Source organism: Erythrolamprus reginae, chromosome 3, assembly GCF_031021105.1.
Source record: "Erythrolamprus reginae isolate rEryReg1 chromosome 3, rEryReg1.hap1, whole genome shotgun sequence".
NCBI lineage: Eukaryota > Metazoa > Chordata > Lepidosauria > Squamata > Dipsadidae > Erythrolamprus > Erythrolamprus reginae.
This window is the reverse complement of record NC_091952.1, coordinates 154089253-154102708: the sequence shown is the minus strand read 5'-3', so window position 1 is coordinate 154102708 and position 13456 is coordinate 154089253. Positions and strand designations below refer to the sequence as shown.

The window sequence follows — 13456 nt, the reverse complement described above, 5'->3', positions numbered from 1 at the left end:
GGAATTTATTTTTGAAAAAAACATGGACGGATTGTTTGTAAAATTAAACATGCCACTTTGTCTTTTTTTAATCTATAGCATAATTGTGTGGCTTGGATATTGTTTCCCATCAAGCTACATTATTTGAAGCAAGACAAAATTTGGTTTGTTTCTGATAGTAGCAGGCACTGTTACTATCTGTAACCTATTCTGTAATCTTGTATATTGATGAGCAGTATGCAGATAGTCCTTGACTTACAACAGTTCATTTAGTGACAGTTCAAAGTTATAGCAGCCCTGAAAAATGTGACTTTTGAACATTTTCCATAGTTCTGACTCCTGACTTTTCCAATATCCCCACAATCAAACCATTGCTATGTCCCAAGGTCACGTGATCATCTTTTGTAACCTTCTCAGAAGGAAAGTCAGTGGGGAAGCCAGGTTCATTTAACAACTGATTACTAACTTATCAATTGCAATAATTCACTTAACAACTGTGGCAAGAAAAATTATAAAAGACGGCAAAACTCACTTAACAATAGAATTTTTGGGCTCAATTATAGTCATAAGTCTAAGAGTACCTGTACCAAGAAATAAAAGCAAACTGATGGCATATGGATAATTTTAAATGTTATTAGAGTTTTTAAAAAAATTTATCTATATTAATTGGATTTTTTAGATATGTATATTGTTTATTGTTTATTGTGGGCCACCCCGAGTCCTCGGAGAGGGGCGGCCTACAAATCCAATCAATCAGTCAGTAAATCAATCAATATGCTTAAGTAGACAGTACTTAAGTGAATATTATGTACAGGCACAAAACATCTAGATGTTTATATTGGTTTCGAGAAATTATCCTCATCTAACAATTTACTTGATTAAGATCATGTTTTAAGTTGGATTCCTAATGTTTATCACTGTTGCCTTGTGTTCTTTTGGAACAATAGATTTGCCTTTAATGAAGTGTTCAGTGAAAAGTAGAGCATAAAAACTAATGAAAAAATGCTACCAAAGCAGCTTTCTGCATAATCAACATTGCCAGCTGAGCAGTCTATCCCATACTCAAATACACTCTTTATCTTCCTTTTTACTCTCATCGTCTGATGGACGAGCAGGCAACCTTTTGACAACCAGTTTTTAAATATGCATCTAAGGGCAGTAGTAAGTGGGTTTCTGACCTGTGCTGTCAACAGATGGATGAATATAGATTACTTTGGGGGCCATCAAAAAATAGCAGTTGTCTGGGTTATTTTTATCTTTTTGCATGTGTTAACTCTGAATCGAAGCCTATACAATATTTGAATACTTTTTTCTGTTGAAATATGATAAGACATTGCATTTTGTTTTTTGATAATTTGTCATTTAACTTTGGTAATAAGACTTGTGGAAGTTCTGGAAAATTTATATGTTTGCAGTGAGCAATGTAATGCCTCCTTTTAAAATTTCATTTCTTTCTAATTATAAATTTATTTTATCATATTTACAAATCCAATTGAAGTCAATAGAATTGAAATGTATGTTTCAGTTCCTTCACTTTGATTCTTTAATTTTCAACAGGCATTTTTTCTTTCCTGTGCTTAAGTACATTATAATTATTTATCATTCTGATTTACAGCTAATTCATAATTTTTATGGGGAGTTATAAATGCTATTTAACAAGAGAATGTAGCAGTTCCCCTATTTTGATACTGTTTTGTTACCTGAATCTTTTTCCCTTTGCTAAACCCGCACATAGTTTGTGAGACATAAGATACTTCATAGGAAGAAAAAAAAGGTCTTTTCTTTGTTTCAGATCCGGACGTGGATTCTTACAGTGGGTTATACAACTGCATTTGGGGCAATGTTTGCAAAAACATGGAGAGTCCACGCAATCTTCAAAAATGTAAAAATGAAAAAAAAGGTGAGTTTTCTTTAAATAGTTCTATTAACTCATATCTGATTGCTTCTACTTTTTTTTGTCTAACTGCTGATCAAAAATATCACTGAAAATTTGTATTGATTATTTGCTTTAACATGTTGCCCATTTTCCAAAGCTGCTTTCATTCTTGTATCTTACATTGGATACTCATATCAAAGCCACGTATGATGTCATAAATTGACATTTGACTTGAGTCAGGTTTAGAAGTCCCGAGATGGAGGGGCTTTGAATTATGAAAGCAATCCAACTGGAGAAAACGTTCTTAAATATTAAGCCCAAAGTGTCTGCAATCGAAATTGGTTGTCATGGTTGATATATTGCCATTTTGTTCTTATGGTCTAAAAGGAAGAATCGGCTTGATGCACACCTGACTTATAGATGTTATACTAATTTAAAAAGTTGGGTGAGGAAACTCTCTCAAATATTCTTGAATTTAACATTTGTATATTTTAAAATGCTGTATGAAGTAGATTCATTAATTCAATATACTATACACATCCCCAGGTATAGGATAGACAGCTTCTATTGTGTAGTTTTAAAAGAAATATTATAAGGTAGATATATTGAGACTGCTTATGGTGTACAATTTTGGATGTGAAATAACATATTCTTCTAAAATGAGTATAATTTATGATTGAAGCTGTATAGCTTGGACCTGGGCATACTGCCACTGTGCTTATTTTTTCTTGTCTAGCTGTCAATCTAGACTGATAGAAATCATGATATATGACTGCCAAGGTCCTTTGTCTTGTATTTCATTGGCTGTCTCTTCCTTTGTAATCTGCATGTCACTGGCCTTTTGTCAAAAACAGATTTGGCAAATGCAGGTTGGGGAATTACATATTCTATGGTGTAATCTGTACAGAAGAAACAATGAAATGTTGGAAATAATAGAGAATATGTTTTCCTATACTATTTATAGAGAGTTCCATATTTTGTGAATTAAGTGCAAACTCTGTGGGTGGAATGGAATGTTCTATTTTCTGGTTTTTAGGCTAACAATTTTCTCTGTTCTCCTTCACAAGTTTGAAGTTTTTGATTTTAATTAATCAAAAATGATCAACCCCTAAGATTTTGCCTTCTGTCTTTTAAAAAAATTGCAGTGCACAAAGAAATGCTTAATTACATAGTATATAGGTAGTTGATATGGTTAATGTGATATGTGTATCCAGTTATTGTAGTTTATATGCCTAGATTTGTGACATGACATAATGCAGAAATTCAACCACTTTGAGAAGAAAACTGTAGCTTGATGCAACATGTGTTAGTGCTATATCGTGGAGAGATGCAAATAAAATTGCAGCACCGGACTTACCCGGCAGCAGGCTTTGCTGGAGGGACCGGGAGACACCGGACCCTCATGGCGGCCGCCATCTTGAATCCCGAGCGAAGTCTCGTGAGATGAGACTTCGCTCGGGAGTTCGGGCCTGTCTGGCCCGGCTGCTGATTGGTCCGGGCGGGGCCTGCTTGCCCTATATAAGGGCGAGCAGGCCCGGGGCTCTTCCTTTTTGCCCGGACAGCAAGCCATGAGCAGACACCCGCCCGCCCTCCCTATTTTGCAGTGTGCTTAGGGGTCGCCATTAGGGGGCCGAATGGGAATTTTTTGCAGTTCTGCCTCTTAGCCGGGCTGTTTTTTCGCCCATTCCACACTGAGGAGATGGATGTGCGGTTAGGGGGTGCTTGCATTTATTAGGTTAATTGGCTTACCTTTGGTCATTTGGGTAGGCAGGTTAGGGGCGGAAAACTGGGGTGGTTTAGCAACCGCGCGTTCTCCCTTGGGCATCTTTGGGGATGATTGACAGGTTCTCCGCAAGCTCATGGAGGGAGTGCCTGCCTGAGCAGCTGGGGGGAACCTGTCTTTGGGTCCTGCACCTTTAATTCCCGGATTCGGGGTAGCCGGTGGGACCCCCCTCATGCAAAGCATGGCAGGGTCACAGGTGATGGACTGGTCCCTCACCTGGACTTGCATCGAGATGCGCCCATGAGTTGCCCAGGAAGTTTTTTGTCATAACGTCATTTCCGCCCCGGAAGTATTTGTTTGACCCTGCAGGTCCATTTCCGGGTCATAGTTGATTATGCTAATTTATGCAAATTTAATGAATAAATAAATTATGCAAATTTATGTTAATAAAAATGACCCAGTTTAAATCCAGCTCTTGTATCCGTGTCGTTACTCCGTCTCTCCAGCAAAAGCTGGTACAACTAAACAGAATTGATTGCTGCTTATTTACTGGGAAGATTTATATGACCACCCAACATGCATGATTGATTGTGACTTCAGGTAGCGAACCTCAGTAAAAATAACCAAATTTACAAATTACAAGTAAAAACATGATAGCAAGAAAACCGAAGCAAAAGTGACATACCAATAGCATACTGTTGGTCAACATAAACTTTCCTTCCCAAAGATGAACTCTTCTTCTGTTATCAGACCCAATGCCTCGGGAAAGGCTCAGGTTCTAAAAGCTTCCCTAAAGATGAACAGGTTTAAGGCCAATGAAATCTTAAGGGGCAGGAATTATTAAAAGGTGTACCTCCTAGATACAATACTTCATATGATGTACCTCCTAGATATAATACCTCCATTGCTTCAAAGCAGGGACCTGGTGCATACTCCTTCTGTTAGAATGATAATCAGGAAAACAGCCTCATTCTAATCTGTATAGGACTTCATATTAATCAGGACATTGAATTGCCCCCAGAGATCAATTGAAGCTAATACAGCTGGTAAAGTATGACATCTAGGTAACTACATTCTGAAGTATTTGTAGGTTCCAGATTGCTTTCAAGGATTGGCCCATGTAGAGGACATTGCAATATGGATATTGAGCACCTTGTGCAGAGCCTTCTGATAGGTAGGACTGGGTAAAATTGCTACAAAAGCTATAGTTGTACAAGAGCTCTCTTGGCCATAGGTGTCATGACTCCTCATATAAGAGCTTTGAGTTCAGGAGAACATTCTAGGGAAACTTATTAAAAAGGTGATCTGGCACAGTTCCAGAAGATCCTGGAATAAACTGATTATTTGAATTTGGTTTAATTTCATTTTGATTTTGGGCCAGAGTCCAATGGTGACCTTTGGTAGAACATTAATATTTTCTATTAATTATGTTCTTGTCAAATCTTAACAATATAGACTGGCAACAGTAAGCTGCTAAAAGGTAGGAAATAAATGTAAAAAATAAGCCATTTTTTTGTGGCTGTTCTTCTCATCCCACCAAACTGTTTATAGAGAACCCTCAAGTTTACTGAAGCCTGTTTGTACATGCATGAACCCTTCCTAAGCAATGGCAATGATAATATACTGTGGAGATACTGTAGATATGAAGAAGGTCCCTAAAGAGATACACTAGTCCTCCTGTTAAAACCTAAAATTTCCAAAGTAGTTGTTAGGTGAAACACGGGACCACCGTGCTTAGTGACGACATTTCTGGTAGTCTTGGTACAATTACGAACTGAATAATCAAATTATCACAGATAATTCCCACTCGGTTAAAGACCTTGGTATACTAATAAAAGATTTAAGTGCCAAAGCCCACTGCAACAATATAGCCAAGAAGGCTTCAAGAGTTGTAAACCTAATCCTACGTAGCTTCTGCTCTGGCAATCTCACACTACTTACCAGAGCTTACAAAACTTTTGCCAGACCCACCCTCAAATACAGCTCATCTGTTTGAAACCCATATTGCATCTCAGACATTAACACCCTTGAAAATGTCCAAAGATACTTCACCAGAAGAGCCCTTCACTCCTCCATTTGAAATGGAATACCCTATGAGACTAGACTTTCAATCCTGGGCCTAGAAAGTTTAGAACTAAGACGCCTTAAACAAGATCTAAGTATTGCCCATTACCATCATGTACAAGGGTAGGCAAAATCCTGCCTGTCGGCGACTACTTCAGCTTCAACCACAACAACACAAGAGCACACAACAGATTAAACTTAATATTAACCGCTCCAAACTTGACTGTAAAAAATATGACTTCAGTAACCGAGTTGTCGAAGCGTGGAACTCATTACTGGACTCTGTAGTGTCATCCCCAAACCCCCAACACTTTACCCTTAGATTATCCACGGTTGACCTATCCAGATTCCTAAGAGGTCAGTAAGGGGCGAGTACAAGTGCACTAGAGTGCCTTCCATCCCCTGTCCTATTGGTCTCCTATATATCCTATACCTTTCTTCTATTCCTATATCTCTTCTTCTATTCTTTCATTGATGTGTTCTATTACTATATCTTCTTTTCTATTATTTCTTAGATATATTTTACTATGAGTATCTCCTCTATAACCTTCATCATGTATTTTACTATGTGTATATAGATATATGCCCACTAAAACCCTCATTGTGTATTGGACAAAATAAATAAATAAGTAAATAAATAGGCCAGGATATCTTGCTTCTCCTGCCTCCCATCAGTGGTGGGTTGCTACCAGTTGACCCCGGATCTGGTAGCGACAGTAGGAGGCTCCACCCACCCACCTGGATATCTCTGCACATGCGCAGAGGCGCCTCACATGTGCACTCCAATAACAAAACAGTAGCAAACCAGTAGCAAAGATAATTGAAACCCACTGCTGTCTCTCACGCTTATGTTTGCTTCAAGTGTCCCCATCAGCCATCTCCCCACAGCCTCACCGACTACTTATGAAGCTGTACATAGACCTTGCAAGACTTTGGAGAAATACATCTCATCATTGGTGATGGGTGACAAACTGGTCTCTTTTTACTGTAGATTAATGTTAGATTTCTCCTTAAATCATTCTGATTTATAAATACATATGGAGTGGGTCATTTGATAGAGGTAAAAATCTCCATCCTAAATAAATTGAGCATGACCAAATGCACTACTTAAATGCCATCTGTTAAAATCGAACTGCCAAATGGTGACTTCTATTTAATGTTTCCCAGGACTGTCATTTGTTTCAAAATAAGAAAAAATAGAAACGTAATACTTCAAACTTCAAACAATGAATTAGAATATGCCTCCTAATTTCATGTGATGGGTGGTATTTTTTTTCTAGAGCAGTGACAGAATAAATTTGTTTTTCTTGAATTTTTTTGAGGCATCCCAATATATTTTTAGCAAGGAGGACCAGACACTCCTTTTTAAAAATTGCATTCTGAGAGACAATCTGCCAGGGCCCATGTGCCAACTTATAGAGTTCAAAGAAGCAAAAAGATAGGGCCAATATCATCCATCATCTCTCTTTTGGACATGACTTTTTTTTTCTACTGACATTCTTTTTTCTTTCTTTTTCTGTTTCACCCTTCTCACCCTCTCTTTCCCTTCCAATTCAGAAGACTGATTGTTTTTGTCAGAGTAATCACTTTTGCCCTTCCAAAAAGTCATGAAAACCAAGCTATTCTGATGGGCTTTGGGTAATTGAATTCATCATTGTAAATTAGGCTGTTAATTGTATATTATTGAATAATTATACAGTTGATTCTGTTTTGGGTGGTGTTATTAAAGGATGGCACTAGAAATGTGGTTAGTTGGGCAATTTGTAGTAATATTTTTGTCAGGAACCTTTCACCTGTTTACTATGAACATTTTGGTTTTAGTTTTTGTAAGCTTCCATAATTGGAATGCATTTTGGGAGCATACAAATTTAATGTATCAAGTTAAAATAACCTCTTGCTTCAAGGGCTTTTGGAATTCTGCTGATAGCCACAGGTTGCCCATCTCCAAACTAGGTCAAGATACACTGGAGGTTGTATCCAATCCAAGAATATGTAGATGTACAGTTGGTGACAAAACCTACTGAAATCAAAGTTTCGTATTTCTGAAAGTATATACAGAATTATGGTATAAATTAATGTCATTTCAAAATCCATTCAAAATAGTAAGAATTAAGTTAGATTATGAATAACTGATTTAAACACTATAATTTAACTTATTTACTGTAGATTTATTTAGCTTCATGGTTTTATTAAATGGAGTTTAATGAGACCATGAACTGAATAAAACAAATATTTAAAACAGGTTTCAACAGTTTACAGACTTTAGCTTATTCAGGTAAGCTCAATCTAATTTTAACAGCTTTTTGCAAAAGAAAAGAAAAGTTGCCTTCTAGCAAGAGAAATCTGTCACTTCTACTTGTCTGCTGGTTAGAAAAAAAATAGAGTGAGGAACTTATGGCAGAAAAAAAATAGAAGAAGAGAGAAAAAGAAGAGAGAGAAAAGGGTTGGTCCATTCACTTTTGACCACTCACACACACTCCTGCCTTCAGCCCTACCTTAGTGGATTATCCTGAAGAGAATTTTTTTTTAAATTAGGATAGGGATAAGATTTTAATCTTAAGAGAATTGCATGCCACTAAAGGTATTTCGGGAGAGCCAATTTGGTGTAGTGATTAAGGCTCTAGGTTACAAACAAGGAAACTGCGTTTTTGTCCCATTTTGGGATAAAGCCAGTTTGGTTACTTTGAGCCAGTTGTTTCTCTCAGTGTTCCTGGAAAGAAGGCAGTCGGAAATCATTTCCAAAATCTTGCCAATAGAACTGTGAAAACTAGTCCAGGCAGTGGCCAGTATATTAAGAGAGTGATTCCTTATTTTGCTTTATAGAATTGGAAGTCTTTCAATACAGTGTCAATATGTTTTTATTTCACATTATCGTCATGTACAAGGGTAGGCAAAATTGCGAAAAGAACCTGACAAAATTTAACTGCAATTTTAAGTTGTACAAGAAATAAGTAAAGTGTTTTCTGTTCACAAAGAATGTATTTAAATTTCAACTTTTCTATTGTCATTATACTGTTTTATTTATATATTAGTGGTTTTTAGACTGCTAGCAAACAAAATATCAAATAAATGTAGGTTGTGAAATGAATTTTACTATGGTCAAGTAAATCAGATCTTATTTATGCATAATTAAATAATTAAAATGCCTCATTAACTGCATTGTCTGATTTATGGCTCTTAACAAAGACTCTAGAATACCCCTGAATTCAATGTAAATATATTCCTATATTTTTAATTTCATTTCCATAGATCATTAAGGACCAAAAACTAATGGTGATTGTTGGAGGAATGCTACTGATAGATCTTTGCATCTTGATTTGTTGGCAAGTTGTTGATCCTTTGAGGAGAACAGTGGAAAAGTACAACATGGAGGTCTGTCATTTCAGCTATTTTATATTCATGGTTTTCCAGTTAGTTGCTTAAGATTGTAACACAAACTAAAATAAAAATATATCCAAAATGTTAGGGGTATATCTTTTAGTGGATGCATATATCACAAATAGAATATATATGTATGTCAGTGTGTGTATCTTGCATCCCACAAATGGAATCCAGCATCTCTACCATGCCTAAGAGGTTTTAGATGCAGAAATATTGTAAACACAAGGGAGTTGTCTGCTAAAAGTCTGTAAGAGATGGTGTTGCAATAAATAATAGATTTTCGGACTCCATTAACAGATTCATGAGGAACTAATGCAAGTTGCTCAAAAAATAAAAGCATAATATGAAGTTCCAAAGATCACTTTATCAAAACTAAGCTTCCTTTTCTATTGTTGATCTTTCGGTATTGTAATATTACTGTCTATTACTTTGCTCAAATTAGTGGGTTTATGAAGAACGACTAGTCCAATTTTGGTACCATTTTTGAAAAAGTCACCCTGGAAATATAAGTCAATGATGAAATATTCATAGTATATTGTTCATTATCAGATTTGCTTGTTGTGTGTGGTAACAATTTCTTGAAGGGAAGGAAATGAATTTTCTTTAAAATACAGTAAATTAATATTGAAAAAAATATTTGCCTGCACATTTCTTTGTATTGCAAAAATGGGTTTTATATTATATTTGCTGGAGGACCAGTTGGTTAAAGTGCTGCATTCAGACTAGGGAGACCTGAGTGTCTCATACTTGCATAAGCCCAAAAGCCAACTTGGTGACTTCGGCCCAATTACTTTCAGCACTAGGAAGAAGGCATCGATTATGAAATCTTCAAGTATTTTTTGTGAGATGGCCTGTCCTTTTGTTTTTGTACTATACTACTTGGGGATCACTTCTCTAGGTATTCATTAGGCGACCTTTTCTGAAATAGATTGGCTTCCCTAGAGATTATAGGCTCTGGTATAATTGCATATCATCAGTAATTAAAAACTATATATTCATGGAGTTACAAGTGTGTGGGTGTCTGTGTATGATACAGGGTATATCAAAAATCAGATCCCATAGATAATTTATTATATAACGTTACATTAAATGTTTGGATTGGTTGGGATTTTTTTCAAAACATTATTATTATTATTATTATTATTATTATTATTATTATTATTATTTGTTGTTGCTGTGGTTGGCTCTGGTCCAGCTCCTGCCCCAGGGAATGGGGAGGTGGATGCAGGGGAAAATTCAACATGTCACAGGCCTGTGTTATTGCCGACAGAATCAGTTCAGAGTTTAATTTCCTTGGACGAAGAAGAAGGTGGGAGTGACTAGGCAGAGGAGGGCTTGGCACACAGCCCAGGCAGTCAATCTCCCTTATCTTCTGTTGATTCAGATGATGATGTTTTGAACCCATGCAAGCGCAGAATTATGCGTAGAACAGACCAACTAAGAACATATTACAGGAAATAAATGAGGCCACTGTGTTTGGTTGGGGCTCCAGTAATTAGGGCTGCTGCTATAAATAGCAGCATGTGGGTTTGGCCATTGTGGAAGAATATCTGATTGGAGTTCGTCAGGAATCCTGTGTTGTCTGGACTTTGTTGCTTTTTCACGCCTTGGAAAACAAAGCAAAGCAACGTGTGTGCGTCTCACTTTGTTGGAAGAAGAAGGTGTGTGAAGTTTCTTCACAGCTGCTAGCTAAGTACTTAATGACTGCTTAAGGGTAATTGTACAGACTATCCGGTTGTTTTGGGATGAGTGCTCTTTGCAATACAAAAAGAGTGCTTAGTTTATTTTGAATTTTGTGATAAAGAACATTGTTTTGAATTTTCAAATGTGTGTGTGTGTGTCTGAAATTTGTACCCTTGAATTTTCGGGAGGCTCCTATCAGAGAGCTGGCAGAACATCATCATCATTATTATTATTATATTATTATTATTATTATTATTATTATTATTATTATTATTATTATTATTATTTAGATTTATATGCCGCCCTTCTCCGAAGACTCAGGGTGGCTCACAGGATACAAAAACAACACAACAACAAATTTAATTAATTAAAAATTACTACTAAAATCCCATATATAATAAAATCAGTCAGCCAATTCATTCACAACCACACATTACATCTCGTAAACAGAGGAAGGGGGCTTGGTCTAATTGCCCCATGCCTGGCAACATAAATGAGTTTTGAGGCTCTTGCAAAAGGCGAGGAGGGTGGGGGCAGTGCGAATCTCTGGAGGGAGCTGATTCCAGAGGTCCGGGACTGCCAGAGAAAAGGCTCTTCCACTGGGCCCCACCAGACGATATTGTCTAGCTGACGGGACCCGGAGAAGGCCAACTCTGTGGGACCTAACCAGTCGCTGGGATTCATGTGGCAGAAGGCGGTCCTGTAAGTAATCTGGTCCGATGCCATGTAGGGCTTTATAGGTCATCACCAATACTTTGAATTGTGTCCAGAAACCAATCAGCAACCAGTGCAGTCCGCGGAGTGCTGGAGAGACATGGGTGTATCTGGGAAGACCCATGACTGCGCGGCTGCATTTTGCACAATTTGATGTTCTTCAGAGGTAGCCCTATGTAGAGAGCATTGCAGTAGTCAAACATTGAGGTGATAAGGGCATGAGTGACTGTGAGCAATGACTCCCTGTCCAAATAGGGTCACAACTGGTGCACCAGACGAACATGGGCAAATGCCCCCCTTGCCCCAGCTGAAAGATAGTGTTCTAATGTCAGCTGTGGGTCGAGGAGGACACCCAAGTTGCAGACCCTCTCTGGGGAGGTCAATAATTCCTCCCCTCAGGGGGATGGACAGACAGATGGAATTGTCCTTGGGCGGCAAAACTGACAGCCACTCCGTCTTGTTGGGGTTAAGTTTGAGTCTGTTGGCACCCATCAAGACTATAACAGCCTCCAGGCACTTCCACTGCTTCACCAAGTGGACAAGGGGTGGAGATGTACAACTGGGTGTCATCAGCGTACTGATGACAACTCACCCCATGTCCTTGGATGATCTCACCCAACGGTTTCATGTAGATATTAAACAGCAAGGGGGAGAGAACCGACTCCTGAGGAACCCCACAAAGGAGGAACCTAGGGGTTGATCTCTGACCCCCCACTAACACCGATTGTGACCGACCGGAGAGGTAGGAGAACCACTGTAAAACAGTGCCTCCTACTGCCAACCCCACCTGTCGGCACAGAAGGATACCATGGTTGATGGTATCGAAAGCCGCTGAGAGTTCAAGCACCAGGATAGAGGATAAACCCCTATCCCGGGCCCGCCATCCATCAGCATGACCACAGCAGTTTCTGTGCTGTAGCCGAGCCTGAATCCTGACTGCTGAGGGCCTAGATAATCAGCTTCTTCCAAGGAACGCTGGAGCTGGAGCAACACCACCTTCTCGACACCCTTCCCCATAAAGAGAAGGTTGGAGACCAGACAATAGTTATTAAGTACAGCTGGATCCAGGGAAGGCTTCTTGAGGAGGAACCCCCCCCCCTCCCAAAGAAGTGTTGACAATCTCCTGGACCCAGCTCCGTGTCACCTCCCTGCTGGCCAAGACGGTCCAGGAGGGGCAGAACTCACAGCTCCAACGGCCTTGTCCACTTCATCAGGTGTCATCAGATCAAACTCACTCCACACAGGTGGATTAGGACGGGCCCCTGTCCTTCCTTGACCCATGACTTTTGAATATTTTCTTAAAAATAAATACATAAACAAAATAAAACATTGTGATTCACCTATGGAAAATAGAAGGAAGATAGTACAAGTGAAAAGTAATATGCTATGAATGTAAAAAATTGTATATGAGCTTCTGGCAGATAGTTGGAATAGTTGAGCTACCCAGCTATAATTTATTACTAAACCATATTGACTCACTAATGTTATTGTTGGAACATTTTGTTAAAAGTTCAATTTATTTTTATGTATGGTTTACTTTTATCAGCAACCAACGTTCAATGTATTCACATAAAATGTTTTCTAATTTAGGCCTACTCACATTATACACACATGCTCCAAAGCAAAATGCAATAAGCTTCCTTTGTCACATTCAGGTATTTCTCTTTTTAAAAATGATTTCTAATTAATCTTATAAGGATATAAATACAAAACAAAATGAAAGTAGTGGGAAAATGAAGGAGGGGAAGGGAAAATGTGTGGTAAAGAGGGGGTGGAGTGAAAAGCACTGATTCTAAATCATTGTAGCACATTATAATAGGATAATAACTTTACAGACATTTTACTTTTACGTGCTGATATATATTAGCCATTTCTGTAGCAATAAGCTTACCTAATTATGAAAACCCAAAGATAAAAGTTTCATTTTTTCCCTATCTCAAGTGCTTTCCAAGAAGAAACAAAGCTGGATCTCTTCTTTGAATAAAGGCATTCACACATTTCTCAATAAATATCTGAAGAGCATTTCCCAAAGTTTC

At 38.0% G+C, this 13456-nt stretch overlaps 1 protein-coding gene across 1 annotated transcript in view; it reads left to right on the top strand.

Moving 5' to 3' along the window:
- Positions 1-13456, top strand: part of GABBR2 (gamma-aminobutyric acid type B receptor subunit 2) — a 399353-nt gene that overhangs the window by 271566 nt on the left and 114331 nt on the right. The window contains exons 12-13 of the mRNA XM_070747060.1: positions 1772-1879; positions 8892-9014. Coding sequence (XP_070603161.1) covers positions 1772-1879; positions 8892-9014 — 231 coding nt within the window. The remainder of the gene's footprint in view (positions 1-1771; positions 1880-8891; positions 9015-13456) is intronic.